Here is a 25,812-nt window from a genome sequence, read left to right as displayed (position 1 = left end):
AAAATCCATTTGAACAACTAAGTAACAGTAACTTTGCTCCAATTTTAAAAGAAACGCTAGATACTCTTAAACCATCGGCTATCTTAAGTAGTTTTAGAGTGTGTGGTCTCTGTCCTTGGAACGTGGATAGTATTGACTACAGCAACTGCCTAGGTAAAAAATATACCGTAGATAAGTTTGGCGAAACCACAACAGAATCAATCAATTTGAGCGATTTTTGCAACATATGCGATGAAGATACTTTACAGCTCTTAAAAGAAGACAGAAAAAATGAAAACTCTGATAACACTAGCAAAAGTTTCAGGGTACTACTTAATCTATTTAACATTTTACATCCAAATAATCCAAATAATGAAGAAAACGATAATTCACACATTGCAATAGATAGAAGCTAGAAGATAGAATTGTAATAGCTTTTGGAAGATATGTCGGTAGTAGAAGAGAGAGCAGCGATGACTTTAACTTACGATATAGAATCTGTACTGTTTGTTCTTTTGGAAGAAGTTCCTGAACAAAATACAAAGGTAGCACAAAGTTTAGCACTTTACTCAAAAAATACTCGAGAAACAATTACAAGATCCGCTGCCATTTAAACTTTTGATTCAGTTCTCTCCTGATGTGCCATGTCATATATTTTGCCACGTCTATTTAAAATTCTAGATAATTATTTTTTTTGATGTTATGTTTTGGTGGAGAGTAGTGGTATCACTTACTGAAGTAGCTTAAAACATTTCTGTTTTGTAGCTTTTTTTCTTGATCATATCTGATAGCAGACATGGTCTGATGTCTTTTATTATAATAGCATTACCTGGCTGTATTATCGGTATGTAACGGATGATATTTTTAATATGCTTCTTTTAATATATAGGACAGTTTGAAGTTCTTGTTGATGTTGCAGTAGTCTACTTGCATTCCATCGATTATCCTCAGACTATCTGACATTAAAGTTCTTAGGAATATAGCCTTTTGTGTTATGTATCAATCTAGTAATGCACTCATCCATTGTGGTCAATGTCTCTAGTATTTGTTGGGGAGTACTCTCGATATTAAAGCTATGTTTGGGGTTAGTTTTTTTGAATTTCTAGTTTACCTGCAGTAGCTTGGGTGTTTAACTTTTGCATTTCTTTTGCTACCATGCAGCCACTGTAGTTAGCTGGATGACTTTCTTTACAGTGGACACATTTTAGCTGGGCACTTTTACAAAAATAGACAAAAATAGATTTAGAATATATCTAACGTAATTTGACATAGGTTACAGTATACCTTATACATTCAAATAGTAAATATGTGCGAAGTATGTAGGACTAAATGATCACAAAAATAATTGTTGTCAAATTAAAAAAAAGAAGGTAATTTCTTTACCAGGGATAAAAGGCATTACAGATTAAAAACGGTTTAAGATCTGGAGCGAAATATCAAATAAGAAATTTATTTTATAACTATAATTTACACTTCTCCAAGAAATTAACGCACCACTTTGAAATATTAAAATATTTTATTAGCGTTAGAAAAACTTCCATTCTAATGTTATATTTTGCAAGTCCCTTGTACATGCTATTCGTCCACTCTATATTTTTTGACTGTGTTTTATCGCTATACTTTTTTTTTAGTCGCAACAAAACAATTGTACAAACATGTACTAATTCTATAAATATACTAATTTCCAAGTGTTCACGAATTTTGTTCGGCTACTGTTTAATTGTTGATACTTGTTAATTGTGTTTATTATGGAGCGTCAATCACGTAATTTAACCCGAGATGAATGTGCCCAAGCAGTGATACTGTAGGAAGAAGGTTGGAGGAAACAGGGGATCATACTAGAAGACCAGGGCGAGGACAAAACCGGGTAACTACTACTATTCAAGATCGATTTTTAAGAATTTCTGCTCTTCGACAACGTTTTGTAACACATCGAAGTCTACAAATTCAACTTCGAGACGTGCATGCTATAAAAATTAGTACTGAAACTGTTCGCCAGCGACTTGGGAATACAACTTAACACCTAAGATTACCGCCCGAGGTCCTCTATTAACTGCAGAGCAGAGCATCGAAGAGGGAGACTACATTTTGCCAGAGAAAACGATACTTGGTTAGAGGCTGACTGGGAACGAGTGCTATTTACTAATAAATCCCGATTGTGTTTGTACAATAACGACATACGTGTTCGTGTGTTACGACGACCCAACGAACGATATGCTCAGTGTAACTTCTCGCACACCCCATTTTTTGGTGGAGGATCCAAATTATGATGTGGGGTGGTATTTCTTTGACCGCACGTACGGACCTAGTGGTCATACAAAATGGAACTGTTACAGCTGAAAGGTACATATTGGAGATCCTGGAGCAACATGTAGTACCATTCGCTCCTTATATCTGTGAAAATTTCTTACTAATGCAAGATAATACCAGACCTCACGCTGCACAGATCGTCAGAAATTATCTAGAAGAGATAGAAATTAACACTATGTAATGGCCAGCACATAGTCCAGATTTAAATCCGATTGAAAATCTCTGGGATATCCTTGGTAGACGATTAAGAGCGACACCGATCCAACCAAACAACTTACAGGAAGTGGGAGAGAGGCTGATCCAGATTTGGAGAGAACTAGACCAAAATGAAATTCGGCAATTAATTTTAAGTATGGGCCAACGATGTAAGGCTGTTATACGTAGTAGAGGTGGAAACACTCGTTATTAAGACTTTTTTCATATTTTAGTTGACTTTTCTTATCATTACCTATTTTTTTAGAATTCTCCGTTTTATTTTTTTTTTCTCCTGTACTTAAACATTTTCTGATGATTAGACAAATTGTTATAATTACTAATAAAATGTAGAATAAATCTGTTAAAGTTTTATTTTTTTATTCTTTGCCTGTTTACAAATAAAATTGATTTATTGAAGTGGTGCGTTAATTTCTTGGAGAAGTGTATTTTCAAGCCACATTTGATAAAACAAGTATATTTATTGTAAACTTGGATCAATTACAAAAAATTATACTAAATTGTCTATTCCAAATGTATACAAAAAAAAGATAAAGAAACTAATCGATTTAAATAGTTAACGTCCTATGTACTTTATTTGTAAAACAAAAGTTTAAAGGAGTACTTACACTTACATGCATTACAGCTACCCATCAATTGTAAAAGGAGCACACGATCAATTTGCATATGGAATTAGACTGATTCTATATCATTAGTAGATATTGTTAGCAAACAGACAACTGCCTGTTTTCTCTAGCAGGTAGGAAAATACTCATTAAATAGACTACTTAGTTCTCACGTAATTTATGGTTGGATGTTATCAAATTTTTTACTTGTTTTATATTAATATTTTTCATAAATCTTTTCTTATTCTAAATAATTAGCTGTTCTTTTGTAGTATGTGAATAATCCAGTGTAAATTAGCAGTCTGCAAACTCTGAAATCCAGTATAACGCTAACGATGACTAGTACTTGACAGCTTGACTAAACTAGAATATTTTACGTTAATAAGATGATTTAATTTATTCACATCCGTATTATCTTTTCCATCTTAATTTTAATTTGCTGGAAGTAATTATTTGTAAAGTTAATCATTGTTTCCAGATAAATCGTAAATCATAAATTTCGTCTTTTTGACATACATTGTCAGCTTGTCCATACTCCGCTATTCTGGTCGCCAATCTCTGAAAATCTTCAATATTTACTGCTGTGATGATAGTGTCATCTGCACGCTAATAAACGAAAACTCCATTTACCTTTACTCTAGTTGTTTCGCCCTTAGTTACTTTGACTAAATTAGCAATAAGCCGCAGAAATATGCAATTTCACAATTACGAAAACTGTTGCGTTCTGCACATACGATGATCTAAATATAACAATTGGGGTCATCAGAAAGAGGAGAAAATATATTCTGTTCAATCCAGGACTCGCTGGTTTCCCCCTTTCGCATTGGGTAGAAATAATAAGCAAGACGATCGTATGAAATTCTATTTAAAAATAAGTAAAACCAAACATAAATATACATAACCAAACATACAATTATAACTAAACAGTAGACAACAACAAAACAAAAATGTCGATTCTGAAAAAAACTACTGACCGAAAGCAGTAAAATAATTTCGTATACATACCAATTTATAAAGAGAAATAATATTATACAAAAAAAATCAAAATATAGATATATATGTCAATGGTATAAAAACAAATTAATGATGCGGTGCATACAAATAATTAATACAATTATTAATACAACCCACACGTGAAATATAATCGGTGTTAACAAAATACAAATATAGAATACCGTAAATAAACTAAAATGAATGTTTATATATACGTAATATATTCTTTTTTGACAATGTTCAATCGCGATCGCGGCACAAATGAGATAAAGTTCTAAACAAATACAAATCTATATACCATGTAAGCGTACTTGACGTATATACAGCAACAAGGTAAATGGTGTCGTGTACCTTACCCAATGAATTGATAGCACCACCGCTATCGCAAAAGACGTCTTCACCGACGCACAGAAACCACAAAAAGTTTATAATGAACCACCCTTACTGCATTTGACGACTGTCCCGGTCCCCTGACCGAAGCGAAGTGTCTCAGGTACTCTTAACCCAAAACGCACGTCTCTCTCATATGGCGTATGGAAATCATCCCTTATCTCAAACTTACGTCTTTGTTATCTTGCAGATGGCCCGTCTTGTAATATGTAGTTTTTAACAGATGTATTCTTGTACGGACTGTAAACTGTAATCTTGGAATACGGGGAGAATCAAAACTATCACAAAGTCTGTTAATATTATATAAATGTTTATATATCGTTGCGAAACTGCAACAAAAACATAAAAAGTTCGCAGAAAAACTACAAAAAATTAAAAACCTGGGAAGCAAAAAGACAGCTGAAGATTAAGCAGCATCGGAATTAATAAAATACTAGCGGACCAACTCGACATTGAGTTTTGATGTAAATTTTGCTGATATTTAAGAGGAGCGGAGTCTAACGATCCATCGTTTCCGTCGCCTGGTGTAAATGTTCCAAAAATCCTAAAAATAAACTGTATCGACGCCAATTTTTTTAAATTGAAAATCGATACAGCAGTTTATTAGGATTTTCAGGAAGATTTACATTAGGAAACGGAAACAATATGATTGTTAGACTCCGCCCCTCTTAAATAAAAAACGGAAGTAAAACCGGAAGTAACTTTTTTTTGCATATGTTAGATTGTAAAATGCCACGTTTAAGAAAAAGAAGTCGATTTGAGAACTCTAACTAACTAAATTTATATTTAAATATTATTTAAATTTAAAAAATACAGAAAACAGTATGATGCTCCGCGCTAGTCTACACTACCGCCTACTGTTCCACTTTTTTGAGAATACGCCACAATTTTACTTTATAATAAGTTTATTTTTTATTTATTTATTTAAAATAAACCTAATTTAAAGTAAAATTGTGGCTTATTCCCAACAAAATTAATAATATATTTCTAACTAATAAATTAAAAAGAAAGTAATGCTTACCTCATTATTTAATTCTTCAGGTATTAAACTCGAAACGTAGTCTAAATCTCTAAATATCACTCACAACACCTCACACACGCTGCACTTGTTGGAAACAGAATACTTTCTAACTAAACATAAAAATAAAAAAATACCAACTGATCAGATAGTGTAAAACAGACCCCATAAATTAAAATCGGAGATAGGAGGATCCCGAATTTTGAGTGGTCTATATCGTTATTCCTTAAGTGGAAACACTTGTTGGTGCATTCCAGCATTCGAGAATTAACGCGTTGTTGCATTGTGTATAATATTGAATTCCTATACTTTACTATAGGAAAAATTCATTTTATGGCCGCCATATTTAAACCGGTTCGAATTTTTTAAATTTTAAACCTTAGAGGGAATCTACTCAACAATCTGTTTAATTATTCGAAAAAATTATTCTCCTATCTATCACCGTTTAGGACGAGTATTGCGCACAAGACTTAGCCTTTTAGTATATAAGATGGGTAGGATCTTTACTGGGCAGCATTAATTTCAACGTGTATGTAGATATTCGTAGAGTTTGTTACATTTTGTAAATATCAGGTTTACAACGACTAAGATTTAGATAAACAAATAATGGTTGTAAAAAATTTATTGTCAGAGTAAGTAAATATAGCTCTAGACATAATATATATATATATATATATATATATATACAATATGCCCAATTAAGTCGGTATTATATTATGGAAAGCTTTTTATTTTTAATTTTATGAAAAAAAGTTATTCCTTATAAGAAATTTTACATGTTCTAAAACCTAAAATATTCAATAAGAAACAATCATCAAATATTAAAATTTTTCAGTCATATATGCGGTTTGTCATAAAAGAAAAAGAAAATTTGATTCTTAATTTTTATTGATAATTCAAGTCCACTGATCGGTAAATATGGCATGCGCTGGAAATTTTTCTTCTAGAAATTTGTAATAATCCTGAGTTTTGCTGTGTTTTCCGATGCTCCATTGCCTTTATTTTCGGGAGATCACAGCTGCTTTTTTGAAACACTAAAATTCTGGACAAGCACGAATTAGATGCCACTAGAATTTTCAACTGTGATGAAACGGGTATTAGCGTGGTTCCCAAGCAGTTTTAGAAAATATTAGCTGTTAGAGGACAACGTCAAGTAGGTGTCTTAAGTTCTGCTGAAAGAGGCACCACTGTCACAGCCGAGATATGTTGCTCAGCTGCTGGATGTTACATGCCCCCAATGTTAATATTTCTGCGAAAAAGAAACAACGTGAATTTGAAACCTTACTGCCTTACCTTATAAGGTTGAACTGAAAGAATCTTTAAAAAAGATACAAGCTATAAAGGAAGATAAAGAGAGAAAAATTAAACAGAGATTAATGTTTAAAAACGATGAAAATAAACCCAGAGAAATTGAAACTCAACGAAAAAGGAAAGAAAATAAAAACAAACAGGTTAAAACTAAGGCAAAGAAACAAAAAATATCTGAAACTGAATCCGAAGATAGCGCAGAAAAAGAAGATATGGCTTGCTTGTATTGCCATGATTACTACTCTAAGTCCAATGAAGGCTGGTGTTCTTGTAGCATTTGTAAGAAATGGGCACATTTTGCGTAGCAACACTTGGATACATTTCTTACAGAAATTTATCCAACTGTTAAGAATGCTACTTATTATTACTTGTTAATCTTATTAGTTAACTTGTTATCTTATGTTTAATTTCGACGATATAAATTATTATGATTTAAATGCATTAATTATTCAAATTCAATAAAAACTTATTACAGAAATTACTAATAAACCGAAAGGTCATATATATCTTTTTAAATAAAATAGCTGATGTTTTCGTTAACTTTCACATAAAATTTATATTTTTTGACAAATCTCGTAAATACTGAAAAATTTTAACATCTGATGATTGTGTTTTGGATTTTAGAACAGGCAAACTTTTTTATAAAGAGTAACTTGTCTTCATAATACTAAAAATAAAAAATTAATTGAACACATTGTATATATATATATATATATATATATATATATATATATATATATAAATAAATAATTTATATAAAAAATATAGTTATTTGTTTAAAAAAAATTATGTTAAACTTTTGGTTTGGCTCTGTGATATTAACTTAGGATGCTTATCCAAATAGTCGACCATCATCTGGTATCTGATCGCTGCCAACTCTTTGTGTCTATTTAATCTGATTTGTAACGTTTTCATAATTAACATAATATTGTTTACTTCCTCGAAGTAACAAGCTTCCTCTTGTTCAGACAATATGTCGTGGTTGGTAGTATAATAAAGCTTCTTTGCTTGCAACCTCTCGTTCATTTTTTCAAAAGTTTTTTGAATGTTGTTTGCTCTATTTACTAACAAATCTTTAAAATCTTCTAAACAAGCCTCTCTGGATTCTTTGGCTTGCTTTGGTGTTAATCTCAAAAGAGTACCTAAAAATATAAGGTAAGGTATTAGTAAATTAAAAACAAGAATAGTTTAAATTATGTTGTTGGAGCCGCCACCTTAGAAAAACCAACGCAAATCATCATTTTCGTACCGATTCAACCTGATCGACGTTGTGGCAGAATTAAATTCTTCTTTAAGTGCCGTCTCCCGATCGGAGGTTGGATATCATCATCACTATCTTTACTCTATCTACTGCTGCTCTGAAGAGTTCTATAGAACTGCATTTAAACCAGTCTCTTAAATTCTTCAACCATGACACTCTCCTTCTTCCTATACTCCTTCCTCCTCTTATCTTTCCCTGTAATATCAGCCTTAGCAGTTCATATCGCTGTCCCCTCATTACGTGTCCCAGATATTGTAACTTTCTTATTTTTGTTGTGTTTATTATTTCGCATTCTTTGCCCATTTCTCGCAATACTTCAGTATTATTTTATTTATTATATATATTTATTAATTATTTAAGGTCTTTGTTGCAGAGAATTGTTTTCATTTTTACAAACGCATTTTTTGCTATTTCTTTCCTGGCTCTTATTTCGGTTGTTTGATCATTATTGTCTGAAATCCAGGTTCCTAGGTATTTGTATTTATCAACCCTTTCTATCGGTTCTATTTCCCAAATGTATGTTTGTTGGTATATTTGTGTTCTTTGTTATTATCATGTATTTGGTCTCTTTTATATTCATTTTTAGTCCATATTTTTCACAGAAACTGTTTGTTTTGTTTAGCAGTAATTGGAGTTGTTCAGCAGAGCTTGCCATAATCATGGTGTCGTCTGCATATTTTATGTTGTTAGTAGATCTTCCGTTAATTATTATTCCTTCACTTTGAGATAGTAATGCTTCTTCAAAAATGGCTTCACTATATACATTAAATAGTAATGGGGGCATAATACATCCCTGCCTAACTTCTCTCCTGATTTCAATTTCTGGACTGGGTTCGTTATATATTACGATTTGTGCTCTTTGATTCCAGTAGAGGTTTCTTATTATTCGTAAGTCCCCATGGGCTATATTTTTTGTCTTTAGAATTTGGACTAATTTTTCATGTCTTACTTTGTCAAATGCTTTTTCAAAATCAACGTAACAAACATGCACATCAACATTTATATCCATGCATCTTTGAGTTACCACATTAAAAGCAAATAACGCTTCTCTGGTTCCTAGTCCGTTTCTGAACTCAAACTGACTATCATCTATTCCTTCTTCCAGTTTTTTTATTTATACGACCATGTATTATTTTCAGGAATAATTTGAGAATGTGACTTATTAGTGATATTGCTCTGTATTCACTGCAATATTTAGCGTTTGTATTTTTAGGGATAGCATAAAAGGTGGAGAGTAACCATTGTTTCGGTATGTGTCCTGTTTTGTATACTGAGTTAAATAAGTCTACTATAATGTCTAAGGTTTCATCATTTATGCATTTTAAGGTTTCTATAGGGATTTGGTCTGAACCTACTGCTTTACCATTTTTGCTGTTTATATATATATATATATATATATATATATATATATATATATATATATATATATATAACGAGTTTATTACAGCTGCTGCCGTTTCTCGCAACCTAGCTTCCAACGCTTGCGATCGTTCCAATCATCTACTTGTAGACCCCTATCTTCCATTGCATCTTTTACTTCTTGTCTCCACGATCTTCTTGGTCTTTTTTTCCTGCGGTTGGTGGTGATACACTGTAACATTCTCTTTGGCCATCGTTGATCATTCATCCTTTCTACATGGCTATACCATTTCAGCCTTTTGCATTCTATAGTTTCCAGGACGTCAATGTCTATGCCCATACGCTCTCTGATTTCAGTATTCCTTATTCTATCTCTTCTAGTGAGTTGGCCATCGCTGTTTTTTAATGCCATTTTAATTTCCTCTTATAATTATTTTTATTATTATTAATTTATTAATATTTCCTCTTATTTCCTCTTAGAATTAAATTAGATAAATTAAAATATAATAAAACAAATCAGCATATCTATGTTTTATGAACCTTAAGAAGGCATTTGACAGGGTCAAATTAAAAGACGTTATTCACTTACTGTACGCAAGGGAGATACCTCTTGGATAACGATAATTATAATCGATAATAATTGATAACGATAAGATAATTAAAACGAAAGAAAATATCACCAAAATAATACAATAAAAGTAAAAATAGAAGAAGAACTAACTGATCCTATTGAAGCTGGCAATGGGACAAAACAACTAAGCGCATATCTTTCAAATTGTATCCGTTAGACTCCCAGTATTATACTTTTTTGTAATCAGTTCATTTTTATCGATCTAAAAATGTCCTAAAATACAGGGTGTTATATTTAAAAAAACAGCCGATGACGTCATCACTGTAATGTCTATCACCTTGTATAATGAAATTTTATTGTAAAATGTAGAACAGTAAACTTAAAAATCGGCATGTTTTAGATTTTTTTAAAAAGGCTTTTCATTTAGGAAATATCGAATTTATTCCATACTTTACAGACACACTGTATATTGTTTTATAAAAGTAATTTTTTAATCGTGGTTAGTTCCATAAATTGAAATTGCTATTTTTAGCAATGTCCCTAATGTTTGAAACGAATTTTTCTCAAAACATTAAATATACACATTCCTGACTTTGGCATTTAACCGGCGAATTATTATCGGTGAACTAAGAGTTTTTTATGCAAAAGGTTATCAGAAACGTATGTAAAATATAGGGGAGACCGGGGAGAGTTCGGACCATTTTTAAAAATTAATTTTTATTAGAAAAGTGTATTGATATATTTACCTTTTAAAGTAGTTAACTTAAGCTTCCAAGGTTCAGGCATAACCAATCAAGAGCAGAATATATCAAATCAATAAATTAACAACAAAAATAAAAAAATATTGCAGGGGGTCATTTGTCCGAAGTCTCCCCAGAAACGGGGAGACTTCGAACTAGGAACTGGGAGACTTCGGACAGTACTGGGAGACTTCGGACAGTACAACATATGTTACTTATAAAAATGTATTTAAAAAAAATAGACATGTTTAGATATTAAAAAATTAATGCAATGAATAATCTTCTAAATCTGTATTAAAATAGATCATATTTTCATATCTTTGACGTGTATCTTTCAAGGGCTTCGGTAAAATACATTTTATGTCTTCAAATATAACAAAAGCATCTTCTTCAGTGGAGATAAACCGATTAGAAGTGGCATGTTTTTTATAAAATTTTACGTCGTATCCTTTTATCTGTTTTTCCTGAATTTCTGCAACATAGTGCCGAAATGTAGCTGGTGTTTTTCCATAAACTCTGGCAATTATAAACTGACCATTTGCAATATTTGTTTCTTCTGTATCCACTTCGTCATCTTGCTCTATGAAGTCAGAGGATTTTTCATTGCTCATTATGTCTTCAGAGGAAGAAGAAGAAGATGTTTCAACAATTTTTTTAGTGACTTTCTGTCTTTTTTTAGGATTTACTTTCCTTGTAACAGATCGTTTTAGTTTCCTGTTGGCAATTTCGTCTTTTTCTGGAGTATCCGTGGCAATGATACATTTGCCCTTAGGCCTCCCTCTATTTGATGTTTTACGTTCTGGCGCCTTGGGAAACGGTCTAACCATTTCTGGAGAAATGATGTTTGGAGAAGTTGAGTGACTCGGAGAAACTAAAACTTTGCTTGGCCCCGGTTTGGACAAGCTATCAAAATCTCTTTTTCCGAGTTCCGGTTCTGTAGTAGGCATTGGTCTATCTGTCACGTAAGAAGATAAGAACTCTTCTTCTCCGAATATATTCCTGTCAAAAGGCCAAATACCTGTACACTTGAAACCACTTTTAATATTAACTGGATTGGCAGCTCTGTCCCAAGCAGAAGAACAAATAGCAGGCAAGTCATATATAGAAAGTGTCTGACCAGGATTAGACAACATCCAGGAATTAGCACCATCATTAAAAAACTTTTTGAAAGGACCAAACACTGTTCGGTCCAAAGGTTGTAACTTATTAGAAGTATGAGGTGGTAGTGTCAAAACAGTAATTCCATTTTCTTTGCAGTAATCAAGTCCCTCCACTGAGAGATGGGACTCGTGGTTATCCATGATTAGTAAAATTTTATTAGTATCAGAGCAGAGTGTATTTTTGACAACATGTTTAAGTACTTTCAAAAAATTATCACTTGTCATCCATCCTGAAGGAGATACTAATCCTAAAGCAACTTGAGGAACCCCTTTCATCATGCGGTTTTCATCAAAACGTTGCCGTGGGAATACCCATATAGGAGGCAATGCTTTTCCATCAGCAGAAATTATGCCCACTTGTGTAACTAATTCTCCACGTTCACGTGAGGTCACCTGCCCTATTTGATGTTGACCTTTTCTTCCAATTATTTTAGGTACACGCTGAACTGTAGTAACCCCAGTCTAAAAAATAAGTGATATTAATTATCAAAATAACTAAACAAAATTGTTAATTGACTCACTTCATCTAAATTGAAAATCGCTGAAGATCCAAAAGAATGACGACGTAAAACTTCTTCTAATTTATTTTGAAACGTCTCAACAGTAACTTTGTTAAAACTCGTCATTCTAGCGAGACTAGTGGCTTCAGGTGTTCTAATAGATAGTACAGGATGACGTTTCATGAAACCTGAAAACCAGTCTGTTCCAGCTTCTTCATTTTCGCTCCATGTAGTAGGCATTTTAACATGGTTTTTCTTGGCAAATTCAAAAGCTAAACGTCTTGCAGCTTTAGGCGTTAGTCCATGAAACATGGAAGAACAATCTAATAAATATTTTTCAAGCATTTTTTCCATTATATCGGTAAACACTTGAGATTGCTTGAAATTTGGAGAGAATGTTACGTTGTCTATACCCACAGCTCTAGCTTTCTTTATGTAATCTAGAAGACTAGATTTAGGAACGCCGTAGGTTTTGGCGCTATTCCGAATGCTCAATTTGCCGTCAAGCACCTCTGATGTGGCATTTTTCATAGTGTCTGCAGAAAATTGTCGTTCTGTTACCCTTGTATATGTACGGGGCATTATGAGCTGTAAGAGAAAAATAGAATAACTACAGATCAGGGGAGACTTCGGACACACAGGGGAGAGTTCGGACACTGTGTCCGAACTCTCCCCTAATGCAAACATTGGTAATACAATGGGTTTATAAAAAAACTTACCTAAATATTGCAACAACATAAACGCAAATTAATGAAATAAGTATAGTAGATTACAGCACCAAAGTTTTATACGTGGTAAGTCTATGTATTTTAAAATATATCTTCTGGATTGCACCGATATTTTTAGAACAAAACTCGACAAAACACTTCACAATAGATAACTCTGTGACTACGACCGAAATCACAGCTGTCAATACATAACCTATAATTATGTACAAATAAGGTTGTGTTTACCAAATGACAACAGTGCATCTTCAAAAATGTGCGAAATTCAAATGTGTCCGATGTCTCCCTGTGTCCGAACTCTCCCCGGTCTCCCCTACTATCTTTGCACCCAATTCACAATGCTACTGCAGAGCCACTGTGACCGATAAACTTAGAAATGGGACCTGGGAATGAAAAGTATTGAAAATATCTATTTAATCATACTAATTTTGTTTGAGTTTGAGCTGATTTTGATCAACAAATTAAATAAATACTAAAATTTTAATTGAAAAATATTTAAGAACCAGTTCTTATATTAAGTGTTCAAAATGTGCTCCATCTACTTTCTGACATTAATGCATCCTATTGCTAAACTCTTGTCGTACTTGTTCAAATGTGTCGTGGGGAAATTGACTTACATTCTTTAATAATTCATTGTTTCTAAATGTCAATACTGTCGGGTGCTGTAGTGTAAACTTTAGATTTCAAGTACACCCGCAGAAAAAATCTGAACGTATGAAGTCCGGTGACCGAGCTGGCCATTCTATCGAACCTCGTCGTCCAATCCATCTACCATGATATTGGTCATCTAGGTAACGTCTTACTGCACGATAATAATGTGCAGGAGCACCATATTGTCGACATGTTATTTCCAAGTTGCCGAATTCATCTAGATTTACGTTTTGTGTGTATCTCCAGATACACTTCGACGGTTAAATAAGCATAGAGCAAAACAGGTCTAACATTGTGATTTCCCGAATTACATGTCCAAACATTTACTTTTTCTGGAATTTGAGTATGTTTTCTACAAAAGAGGTGAGGATTTGTGTCACTCCAATACCTCCCATTGTGTGTGTTAACATTTCCATTGAGGGAAAAATTACTTTCGTCACTATAATAACTTGTTTTTATGTAATCTGGTTGTTGGTGAATTTGATTGGACAAATTTTTACAGAATTCTTTCGTCGGGGTCATGATCTAAAAGTTAATGAACAATTTTTATTTTGTATGAATGAAATTTGTTTTAAGCCAACACTTGGTGTACTGTCCTTTCACTGATTCCACAGATAGACGCAACTTGAGCTGTAGTAGAAGGTGGGTTCCTACTTGTCATTTAAAATTATCGGTCACAGTGGCTCTGTAACGTCATCTATGACTAATAAGCCACCTGTTATGACTAGTTGAGAAGCCTACGTCCGTTGCTAGAGAAGCCTACATACGAGTGAGAAGGAGGGGACTTTTGGCTAGCATTGTATAACTACAGATACTCGTATATTGACAAATAATTAATAATTTTCAGAAAACTGAAAAATGTCAGCTTGGCGTAATACAATTAAAACTCAAAAAAGATGAATTAGAGCTTTTCACTCAAAAAAATCATTGGAGATCAATACAAAGTACCCAAAAGAAAACTTTTAACAGGTAAACAACAGATACGATGGGCCAAATTTATTTAAGGTCAAAAATTTATTTTGACCTTAAATAACTTTTTTAGTTTTGTTCCGATTTTGATGGAATCTGAAATCTATATTGATAGGGCATATTTAAATTAAAATTTACAAGACCAACGGAAAACTTAAGGAGGTCTAAGTAAGAATCTTTTTTATAAAGACTTACTTTCAAGGTCAAAAATTAGTATTACTATTAATAAGTATCGGGAAATATTCCCTTAAAATAAAGATTTAGAAATGTTAAAATAAATTATAAAAATCAGAGATATATTTTAAGCAATATGCTTGCTGATATTGAAAATATTAGCCACGACTTCAACTTTCAACAAGATGGTGCACCATCCCATACTTCCAGAAGTAGGATAACATATTAGCAAGAACAAGTTGCAGATTTTATCGACATGTGGCCTCCAAATAGCCCCGATCTTAACCCGATTGATTATAATATTTTGAGTACAATAAAAGCCATAGTTCACGAAAATTCTATTTTCAACACTATCAATTAATTAAAACATCGGAAAGTTTTTCGGTGGAACTAATTCGTCATCATCATCATCAGCCTCTCTCAATCCATTGCTGGACATAGGCCTCCCCTGTTTGTCTACAAAGTGTTCTATCTTGTGGTTGCTGTATCCAGGAACTAATTCGACCAAGAAATTATTAACCGATCAATTGGGCAGTGGCGTCGAAGACTGCAAGCTGTAGTAAATAACCATGGGGGACACATCCATATTGAATTTCAATAATTAGTTGTTTCATTTAGTTAGACAATTCGTATTGTCTTTTAAATAAAAAATAAATTTAATAAACATACTAAACTCCTGGACAAAATTAACGCATTACTTTAATTAATCTAAATATTTACAATACGAACACAAAATAAAACTAAGTAACATTGAAATAATAATAAACACCTACAAATAAGTCCAACATGACTTTATCATGACCTAAATTTGCCTTGTTATTTCTTTAAAAATTTGTTTTTGCCGGAAATGCGTAAATAAGCTAGCATAACGCCAAATTGCAAAAAGAAAAAAAACAGTAAAGAAATACAATAAAATGCATCATAAAATCATTAAATGTTGAACAAAAGCTTTATAGCGGAATATTCTCCCATTCTTCAATAACTTGTGATGATAACCAATGAATTGGTTGTGATTGGCAATAGGGCGACGACTTCGAATCTTTTTTTTTTAGATAGTCCCATAGATGCTCTATAGGATTCATGTCCGGGCTCTTAGGTGGCCACTCTAATAATAGAATATCAACATTATTTAGGTAGCCAATAACCTGTCGAGCCACATGAGGACGAGCGTTGTCGAGCATGAATAAAAATATAGGTCCAAGAAACGGAACATTACATGTTCTAAAATAATATTTTCTAAGTAATAATGGGCATTCCCAGACCTCATACGTATGGGGACCAACTCCGTACGAGCTTCAAAAAAATTTCTTCCCCAAAACATTTTAGAGCCACCACCAAAAGTAACTTTAGGAGAGATATTGCAGCTGGCAAACCTTTCTCCTCGCCTTCGTCAGACACGCTCACGACCATCTGGAGCTTTTAGGCTTACTCTAGTCTCATCGGACAAAAGAACTCGTTTCCAATCATCGGTGGTCCAATTTTAATGCAATCTTGCGAAATTCAATCTCTGAACCCTGTGTTCTCTGGTAAGCAAGTGTTTTTTGGCCGGTTTCCTGTTGCTCAATTCTGCTTCATGTAAACGTCTTCTAACTGTTCGAGACGATATCGCGACATTTCGAACATCTGCTAGTTCATTTTTGAGGAAATTGCTGGTGACTCTCCTATCTCTGAGAGCACGTTGTCTTAAAAACAGATCATCAATTTGATTAGTGCAACGTTTTCTCCCTTGCCCTGGTCTTCGATGGTACGACCCTGTTTCATTATATCGCCTCACCTTGCGACTGATGCTGGAATGATGTCTTTTTAACAAACCTTCAACGTATCGCATTGAATACCCTTCATCTAGGAGAGTCGATGCTCGAACTGTCTCCTCCATTGACAAATTTCTTTGGCGGTTCATTGTTTTACTTGATTTTTATACAAATAAACTTTCAAACATGCATGTGATGAAAAATATTGCAATAAAAAGCTTGTTTTGTAGTAGTAAATGCAAAGTAAATGTTTATAACTCATACTCATAACTAAAAAAATAAAGTTAATAAAAAATGTATTATACCTACCAAATCTAGCTAAATATGGAGCAAAATAATCTATTTCTTCCTCAACTTCCTTTTCCTTATAGACTCTTGCCAGTTTTTCTTTGTCAAGCATAGCTTGTCTATATTCAGCATTTTGTTCTTTATTAAATAAGGGAACATCTAGTTTGGAAAATGCCATTTCCCGTGCTCGTGTTAATAAAAATTCTGATATTTGAGCTTCGACCTAAACAATTATATAGTTTATTTAAAATAATTTTATCAACAAGGATCGTTAGAAGCATTGCGGTATTAAAAAAAATATAAAAATCAATTAAACACAAAGTTAAGTATTCAGCATTTTCAAATTAAATGAATTTAAATTGATATAAGGTTGAATGCTCGAATATATGAACTTTGATAAAATGAATAGTCTAGGCGGGATCTGTTTTGAATTGGACATTTTCCATAAGAAGCAATATCGATAATCACGATATGCGCCAGTCGAAAACCCTGTGCTAAATTTTTTATTTAACAAAATCTGAAAACAATTGAAAATTTCTCATTTTTTTGCTCCTATTTCCGTTTATAATTCGGAAAATATTGATCCTAGAGAAAAAATTATACGAAGTTAAAAGTTTCGTTATTCAATTTTACACAATATTTCGTTAACTAGAAATTGAAAATTTAATGTTTATTGTTAAAAAAATAGCAATAATTGGAAAAAAAGTACAAAAAAATGAAGTTAATCCTTTAAATGTTTTCGACTTTCTAAACTTGACTTACAAGCTCCATATTCCGTCTAGAAAAATCTTTTAATATGTTTAAAACGTGTGCTAAATTTTGTTAAGATCGGTCAAATAGGTTTTGCATAATAATTTTGCAACTCAGCCTACTGGAAAAAAATCGCAAATTTTCAAATTTATAGTAGGCCCTAAATAAGGCCCTCAGATAGTTGCATATTTTTTTACATATAAAGGAAGGCTCACACTTTTAAACGCTTTTTGTAAAATTCAAATCGGTTCACTAGGAGAGCCTAGAAAATTTTTTTAAGTTTTAAACATTTCTTATATATAGGTATTAGGCTTATAAACAAATTGAATAACTTTACGAGCTTTAAACACATCAATTTCAAAATTTATACACTTAAAGAACATTAAAAGATGCTTCTTTAAAAAAAAAAGATACATTCGGCTTACTGGTTGCCGAGATATTGAAGGTCAAAGTTGGCATCTATTTGCCGTGTAACCATAAGTGATAGAGGGCTCGTTTTTAAACAAATACCCTCGTCTTGTCAAGTACTTGTTATATGAAAAGTTTTACGTAATGCGCTTCATGGCAACATCCACAAAAAAGACAAATAAAAAACCGTTTTCACGTAAAATGTCGCTCGGAATGCATGAGAGGTGGTGTTGGGGGAACAGGTGGTGGAATATCTCGGCAACCAGTAAGCCGAATGTATCTTTTTTTTTAAAGAAGCGTCTTTTAATGTTCTTTAAGTGTAAAATTTTTGAAATTGATATGTTTAAAGCTCGTAAAGTTATTCAATTTGTTTACAAGCCTAAAAAATGTTTAAAACTTTAAAAAAATTTCTAGGCTCTTCTAGTGAACCGATTTCAATTTTACAAAAAGCGTTTGAAAGTAAGAGCCTTCCTTTATATGTAAAAAAATATGCAACTATCTGAGAGCCTTATTTAGGGCCTACTATAAATTTGAAAATTTGCGATTTTTTTCCAGTAGGCTGGATTGCAAAATTATTATGCAAAACCTATCCGAACGATCTTAACAAAATTTAGCACACGTTTTAAACACATTAAAAAGTTTTTCTAGGCGGAATATGGAGATTGTAAGTCAAGCTTAGAAAGTCGAAAACATTTAAAGGATTAACTTCATTTTTTTGTACTTTTTTTCCAATTATTGCTATTTTTTCAACAATAAACATTAAATTTTCAATTTCTAGCTAACGAAATATTGTGTAAAATTGAATAACGAAACTTTCAACTTTTTATAATTTTTTCTCTAGGATCAATATTTTCCGAATTATAAACGAAAATAGGAGCAAAAAAATGAGAAATTTTCAATTGTTTTCAGATTTTGTTAAATAAAAAATTAAGCACAGGGTTTGCGACTGGCGCATATCGTGATTATCGATATGGGGCACATCCTAAAGGGATTCCAGCAAAAAATAGCTTCCTTTAGAAAATGTCCATTATGGTCTGAATTTCTACAGATCCCGCCTAGTCTAGAAAGGCAGATATCGAGCACAGTACTTGTCCAAGTACTTTCGCTTTCTAGAGCTATCCAACAATCATAGAATGTCATAAACAAAATTGCACATTACACTACACTACACAAGGAAAAACCGTTTAAAATTTTTAAAATAGGCGAAGCTACAATATTATGGTTGGCATCAAGAGAGAGAATGGTTCCTGTTCTTAACGGAAATGTTAAAGTGACATGTCATTTACAGATTTTGAGATATACCAAGGAAAACAAATGCCTTTTTGAAATGCGCAATATGGACTTGACCTTCTGTAGTCTTGAGATTAACAACATCATTGCCAGAAGGATCGTTTTTGCACTTTGACAGGTATTTGACTCCACCTCGCTTAATAAATAAGCTTTGTGAACTAAAAATATATGGAACTGGAACCGTAATGAACAATCGAATCAAAGTTAACTTTGTGCCAGGTAATCGTCTTTAGAGAGGTCAAAGTGAACAAAGAACAAAATATGGTGGCCGTTAAGTGGAGGGACTCAAAGTCTGTAGTTTTATTGTTGAATGCAGCTGGAGTTGATCCTCAAAGTATAGTAAAAAGGTGGTGTAAAAATGAAAAAAATATATGTAGAAATAACATGTCCTGATATTGTTAAATCTTACAATGAGAATATGGGAGGTGTTGATATCGTACATCAGCAACTCGAATATTACCGAAGCTAGATAAAAACCAGAAAATGGTCCTTAAAATTAATAATTAATTTTTTGGATCTTGCGGTGGTAAATTTTTGGATGCAATATAAAGCTAGCTGTCAAATGAATAATATTCCAAAACGAAAGGTAAAGGATCTCCTATCCTTTCGAATGGAACTTGCAGAAACATTACTGGCAACCCCTACGAAACGACGTTTTACTAATATCCACAAGGAAACTAAGTTCCTGTCGCTGGCTGTATACCATGTATCACAAAAAATTTGTTAAAATCCTTTATAAAAGGTATATATTAATAGGTATATATTAATATCAATTTTATATACCTTTTATAAAAGATTTTAACAAATTTTTTGTTTTACTAATAGTCATCAAGAAAGAACGATTTTTGATTAACGTTTTAGTTTTATTTTAAAATCCACAAGGAAACTAAGTTCCTGTAGTTGGCTGTATACCATATATTAAAAAAAATTTTCAATAAAATCCTTTATAAAAAGGTATATAAAAAACCCATTTGGGCTATGTTAAATTGACAAAACGTTTTCGGAATAAGTATTCACACAAAACATCACTCAGTTTGTTAACACCCCATCAGATATTTATATTCATGAACTTACAACTCAAGAAGTTTTACATTTACCAGGTACCAAATGTTGTTTTTTGACATACAGGGCCTAATATAATTGAGTTATAAGTCAATTTTTACATGAACTTTATATTACAATAGTTTCATTTCATTCATTGAATAACATTCTCACATATTAAATATATTAATTCCTACACTATTTCAAGAACCCAACTTTCCACCTGTGTCTAGTTTCCATTTTCCAGGTACCAAATATTATTAAAACATAAAGGGCCTTATATTAGAATCTTTTCATCACACCACTTGACACTGCATAGTTGGTTGCCTAACTATAATCACATAATTTTCTCACCACAATTTCATCTCACATACATAATTTAAAACAATAACATTGATGGTTGATACTGTTATAATTTTATTTTTATTTCAACTTTCACAATTTTTAAACAACGTTGGCTTCTGTCTTAAATAGACATATACAGTTACACTGACTGCTCTGTCACAACTTCCGTCATAACCTGTCAAGATTGTCATTTCAATCAGTTGCTTTAATAAAGTCCTCGTAGACATACCGTCTCAGGACTTGCAACTTAATGTAGAGTCATATGTCGCCATGTTACCAATCCAACGGTAACTTTACCATCTCAATTATGAACTAGACATAATGTAAACTAAATTTCATTTAGCAATTTTTAAAGGGTTTTTACCCCCATATTTAGTGGCTATTTCCATGTATTTAACTGTAAGTATTAACCACATTTTACATTAACCTTAGTCAAAACTTAAATTTTTCATGTTCTTCTTAATTAAGTGGTCAAATACTTTTTAGGACACTGATGATGGAATACTTATTTCGAAAACGTTTTGTCAATTTAACATAGTCCAACTGGGTTTTTTATATACCTTTTTATAAAGGATTTTATTGAAAATTTTTTTTTTTATTTTAAACTTTTATCATCCATTAACTTCGAGTTTGTATCGAGGTTAATCAATTTCTTTATTTAAAAAAACGTTTCTTGGCTAATTCAGATGCCCCTGATGATGCTGTAGAAAGCGAAAGTACTTGGGCAAGATTTAATTAATAAAACTGTGCTCGATATCTGTTTTTATTTTATCAAAGTTCATTTATTCGAGCATTCAACCTTATATCAATAAAATTTGAATATTGTTTTGATATGAATTTATTAAAAAATAATATATGCCAGTATAAATAGTAGTGATGTTTTTGTCACGACACAAACTATTTTGTGTCGTGACGATCCGCTCTGCATTTTACTATAGAGAAAAATTAATACAATGTCAGTACAAAAGCTTCGCTTCAAAAATAATCTCCTTAGCTGAAGTCCCTATCATGCACCGTATTCGATAAAATTGAATTTGTACTTTAACAAAATAACTTTGACAGTAGGTATACTTCATTCACAGTTATAAGAACTGACTTATGCAGAATTTAAAAGTATCCCGCTGATAAAGTCGAAGCCATAAAGGGATTTGCCTCTTCAGGTAAATAGTAAAAATCGGTTGCCTGTAAAGTCGGTTTTACGGGCGAAGATTTTACGTGACAACGTCTTTTTCTCGGTAGAATATTTATTGATATGAATATTATTAAATTGCACAATAGGAACAAGGAATTGCCGCTATAAACTCAGTTTCTCAACTTTTGTGTCAATCTAACAATTAATCAATCAATCATAGTTTACGATAATGAAATATTAGTGTACAATTATTTACCTTTATTGTTGTAGTTGTTGTAAATGACAAATCTACTCACGAATTGAAGACAAATCTCACGATCTCACGATTAAGGTCTTACATCTTACGATTTTTAAATTTTTTTTAAATTTCAAGTGTTTATAATAAAATGCATGGGAGGAAATCAGCTTTTTTTAGATTGTCACCTTGAAATATCCATAAATTGACTGTATTTTTGTATCAAAGTGGGCTACTGCAATTAACTCAATTAATATACACAAAATAATATAAACAAAGCTTAAAAGGTTCTTTATGCTTTGAAAGTGGTTTATAAACAACTGAATTGTAATGTATATTTTACCGCCTTTAATAAATATGAAGTATAGACTAAATTTTGTGTAAAGAACAAACATTCAACAGACCTAATAGTAAAAACATATTGATTTAAGTGTGAATTTGAGATAATGTGCTGACAAAATGTTAAATCCTAAGAAAACAAAATTATGTTTTTATGTATATTCATTATACTTAATACTCTTGGGTAAAATACCTCATATCATATATGTCTTTAGACACAGTTAATAATTTTCATTGAAGTTTAAACTATAAAGAATGTTTACAATCATTGCTCAATATTAAATGGATAAATCCATAGCAATATTATAAAAGAATATAGGTCCCTAGGTAATTTCCTAAAATTATATCTGATACTGGTGGTTCCCCCTAAAATAGGACACTGTAAGCACTCCACATTTTCACTACAGACACAGCTGACGATACTTTCAACGATTTTCAACTTTAGCGATTCAACGCGCCTAATTCTCTAGTGCCGCGCGCAGCGGACCGATCATGTTTGAGTGGGAGAGAGACGCAAGGCATTCGCCGGTCCGGCGGGCCTCTCTCTCGTTCGGTGACTCACTGTAACAGACGTGAGCGGGCGTTACACTTTTTCTTAAATTACTCCGAGCCACAACCTAATTTAAGACGTTGTCACGTCAAAAGGGCTGGCTTAACGAATTTTATATTTTATTTGTCATTTACATTACATATTTAATTTAAATAAATATCTAGATAATTAAGGGAAAAAATACATAAACTGATGGAGTATTAGAATTAATTAATTATTATATTTTCTGTCTCGATTCTTTATTAAATATATCCAAATTTTGAAAGTCATAAACAATTTTTGTTTTGTTAAAAAAATTGCAAGTGAAATAATAAAATGGTGAAGTGAAAATTAAAATGAATTAATGTAAGGAAAGAAGTGTTTTAATTGTTAGTAAGGTATAAAGTGTGTCTGAAAAAGTTGGCAACAAATGGGAAATTTCTTTATTATTAATTTCATGAAAAAAACTATTCTTCATAAACATTCCTGCATTTCATAAAAATCAATAATCAATAATCAAATTTATAAAAGTTTAAGTGGTATACACCGAAAATCAAAAATATTGATTTATGCATAAAAGTGAAGTGCTTTTAAATTTAGGTGCAGCATAAAATGTTATTTTAATTTGGTTGTAGGATTTAAAAATTATTTTTAAATTTAGATTCATGGCCTTTTAATGATGTATCAGTAGGTGCATTAATTTTTAATTTTATTTCTAATTTACCTTATTCAATATACAAAATCAACAAATACAAAAGTATTTTTTTATTTACTTTTTACTTTAAATGTATTATTTAATTATTAGAAGGCCATGAATCTAAACTTGGACATAATTTTTAATAGCTACAAACATTTTAAAATTATATTTTCTTGCATATCTAAATTTAAAATCACTTTCCTCTTCAGTATTAATTAATAATTTTGATTTTTCCTATCTACCACTTAATATTTAATAAGATTATCTGTTAATGATTTCTATGTGATGTATAACCTTTAATGAAGAATAATTTTTTTTCGTAAAATTATTAATAAAGAATACTTCCCATTTTTTGCCAACTTTTTCAGACATGAAACGGAAAACAAACATAACAAGTCAACATGAATAAATATGATTGTTTTAAAACGAGTAAATCGGTACTCACCGAAGGGACCTCAGACGTTCAGATACACTTAGCGTCTCTTTGTAAAGACAATGAAGTCGACTTTACTAAAGTAACAAGACATTTACTTAACACAGACACTACACAGTACTCCCCTGAGTTAGTGATAAGTTATAGTCTAAAAAAATCATTATGAAATTGACTGGCCAGTGTGAAAACTAGTGCCAATAAAACACAAAACACACACAAAACATTTTCTTCGTTGAGACTTAAAATAATGATTAATAACAATAATTATGGGAAATTTGTATGTTTATAAAAAGAGTTTTTTGACATTATGCTTGAATGATAATATTTGATCTGATTATATATACCTATATACAGTCGTGCTATGCTTGGCTATTATGCCGGTCCTGGCAGCTTTGGTAGCTGTGATAATTATACAACAATAGAGTATTTACAAGGGATTATTCAGTTTTACAGCTGTTATTAAAATAACTTTTATAATAAGACACTAAATTTCTGGATACAGTATACTACAAATATTATATTTATGATAGTGGTTTCCTAAAAATAGTGATAAAAATGATATAAAGAAAAAAAGGAGTTTTTATTATATCGCCAAGACGTGTCGCACGAGAATTTAAAGAAACTTACATCTCTTATGTTATTAATAACTGTTGCTTCTTCTTTCAACTGGTCCTCAAACATTAAAAAAAGGGCTAACTGTCTAGGTCGTTTAAGTCCGATCTCCGCCTGATATCCGTAGGTAAGTTCTGGATCGAATACCATTTCCTCTCCAAATTCTGAAATCGGTGGTTTGATGAATATTCTGGTGGAAGCAGTTACGTTATTTTTGCCGTAATGAAACTTAATTCTTATTTCCCTCGCAACGATAGCAAACTCACGAATTGCTATATCTTCATAAGAGGGTTTGCTTTCATCACGTTCATATTTTTGAATTATTTTTAAGATTGGTCGTCTGAGAACTCCTCCAATTTTTACTATTGATTCCTCACTAGTTTCGTAAGAAACTTGTCTATAGTATAACTTATCATCTCTGTTTTTATAATGTTCCGTTATTACATTTTGATCCACTTCAATTTTATGTAACGCATCATATCGACCTAAAAATCATCCATTAATAGTTATTTACCCAACAAGTGTATTAATAAGGGCGATTAACAATTGAGATATTTTAACGCGTGAGCGAAGCGAGCTTTAAACAGAATGTATAAAGAAATAGGTATGAACCCTGTGACTGTAAGAGATATGATCATAGAATAACCGAACACACATAGAAGCGACACAACGGTCCAAAAGCGTGTACCATTTTTGTATACGCATGCCCGATTCTGGTTGTTTAACTGTCAAAAACACGTGCTTATTCTTTAATTCTGGTTGTTTTCGATAGTCCGTAGGCGTCTATGGTAAATACTCGACACAACAAGTGCATTTGACCATTTATATAATTTATTTATAGTTAAAAGGTTATAGTTAAATATATAAGTTTATAGTTATAGTTTATAGTTAAAAGTTTAATTTATATTTAAAATGTCTGGATATATTTGTGAGATTCGCGGATGTTCATCTGTGACAGGAAAAGGAATAAGTTTATTTAGATTTCCTAAGAATAATAACAGGTAATTACTATTGCTTTGTAATTATTATTAGTTAT

General features: G+C 32.0%; 1 protein-coding gene across 1 annotated transcript in view; it reads right to left on the bottom strand.

Moving 5' to 3' along the window:
• Positions 1 to 6,185: 6,185 nt before the first annotated feature.
• The window catches only part of lobo (coiled-coil domain-containing protein lost boys), a 46,307-nt gene continuing 26,680 nt past the window's right edge, over positions 6,186 to 25,812 (bottom strand). Inside the window, exons 7-9 of the mRNA XM_072538587.1 lie at positions 24,792 to 25,261; positions 16,987 to 17,188; positions 6,186 to 7,958 (exon numbers count right to left, since the gene is read on the bottom strand). Coding sequence (XP_072394688.1) covers positions 7,603 to 7,958; positions 16,987 to 17,188; positions 24,792 to 25,261 — 1,028 coding nt within the window. The 3' untranslated portion in view covers positions 6,186 to 7,602. The remainder of the gene's footprint in view (positions 7,959 to 16,986; positions 17,189 to 24,791; positions 25,262 to 25,812) is intronic.

The sequence above is a fragment of the Diabrotica undecimpunctata genome, chromosome 7 (assembly GCF_040954645.1).
Source record: "Diabrotica undecimpunctata isolate CICGRU chromosome 7, icDiaUnde3, whole genome shotgun sequence".
NCBI classification, from domain to species: domain Eukaryota; kingdom Metazoa; phylum Arthropoda; class Insecta; order Coleoptera; family Chrysomelidae; genus Diabrotica; species Diabrotica undecimpunctata.
The sequence above is the reverse complement of the archived record's forward strand: the minus strand, read 5'-3'. Positions and strand labels throughout refer to the sequence as shown.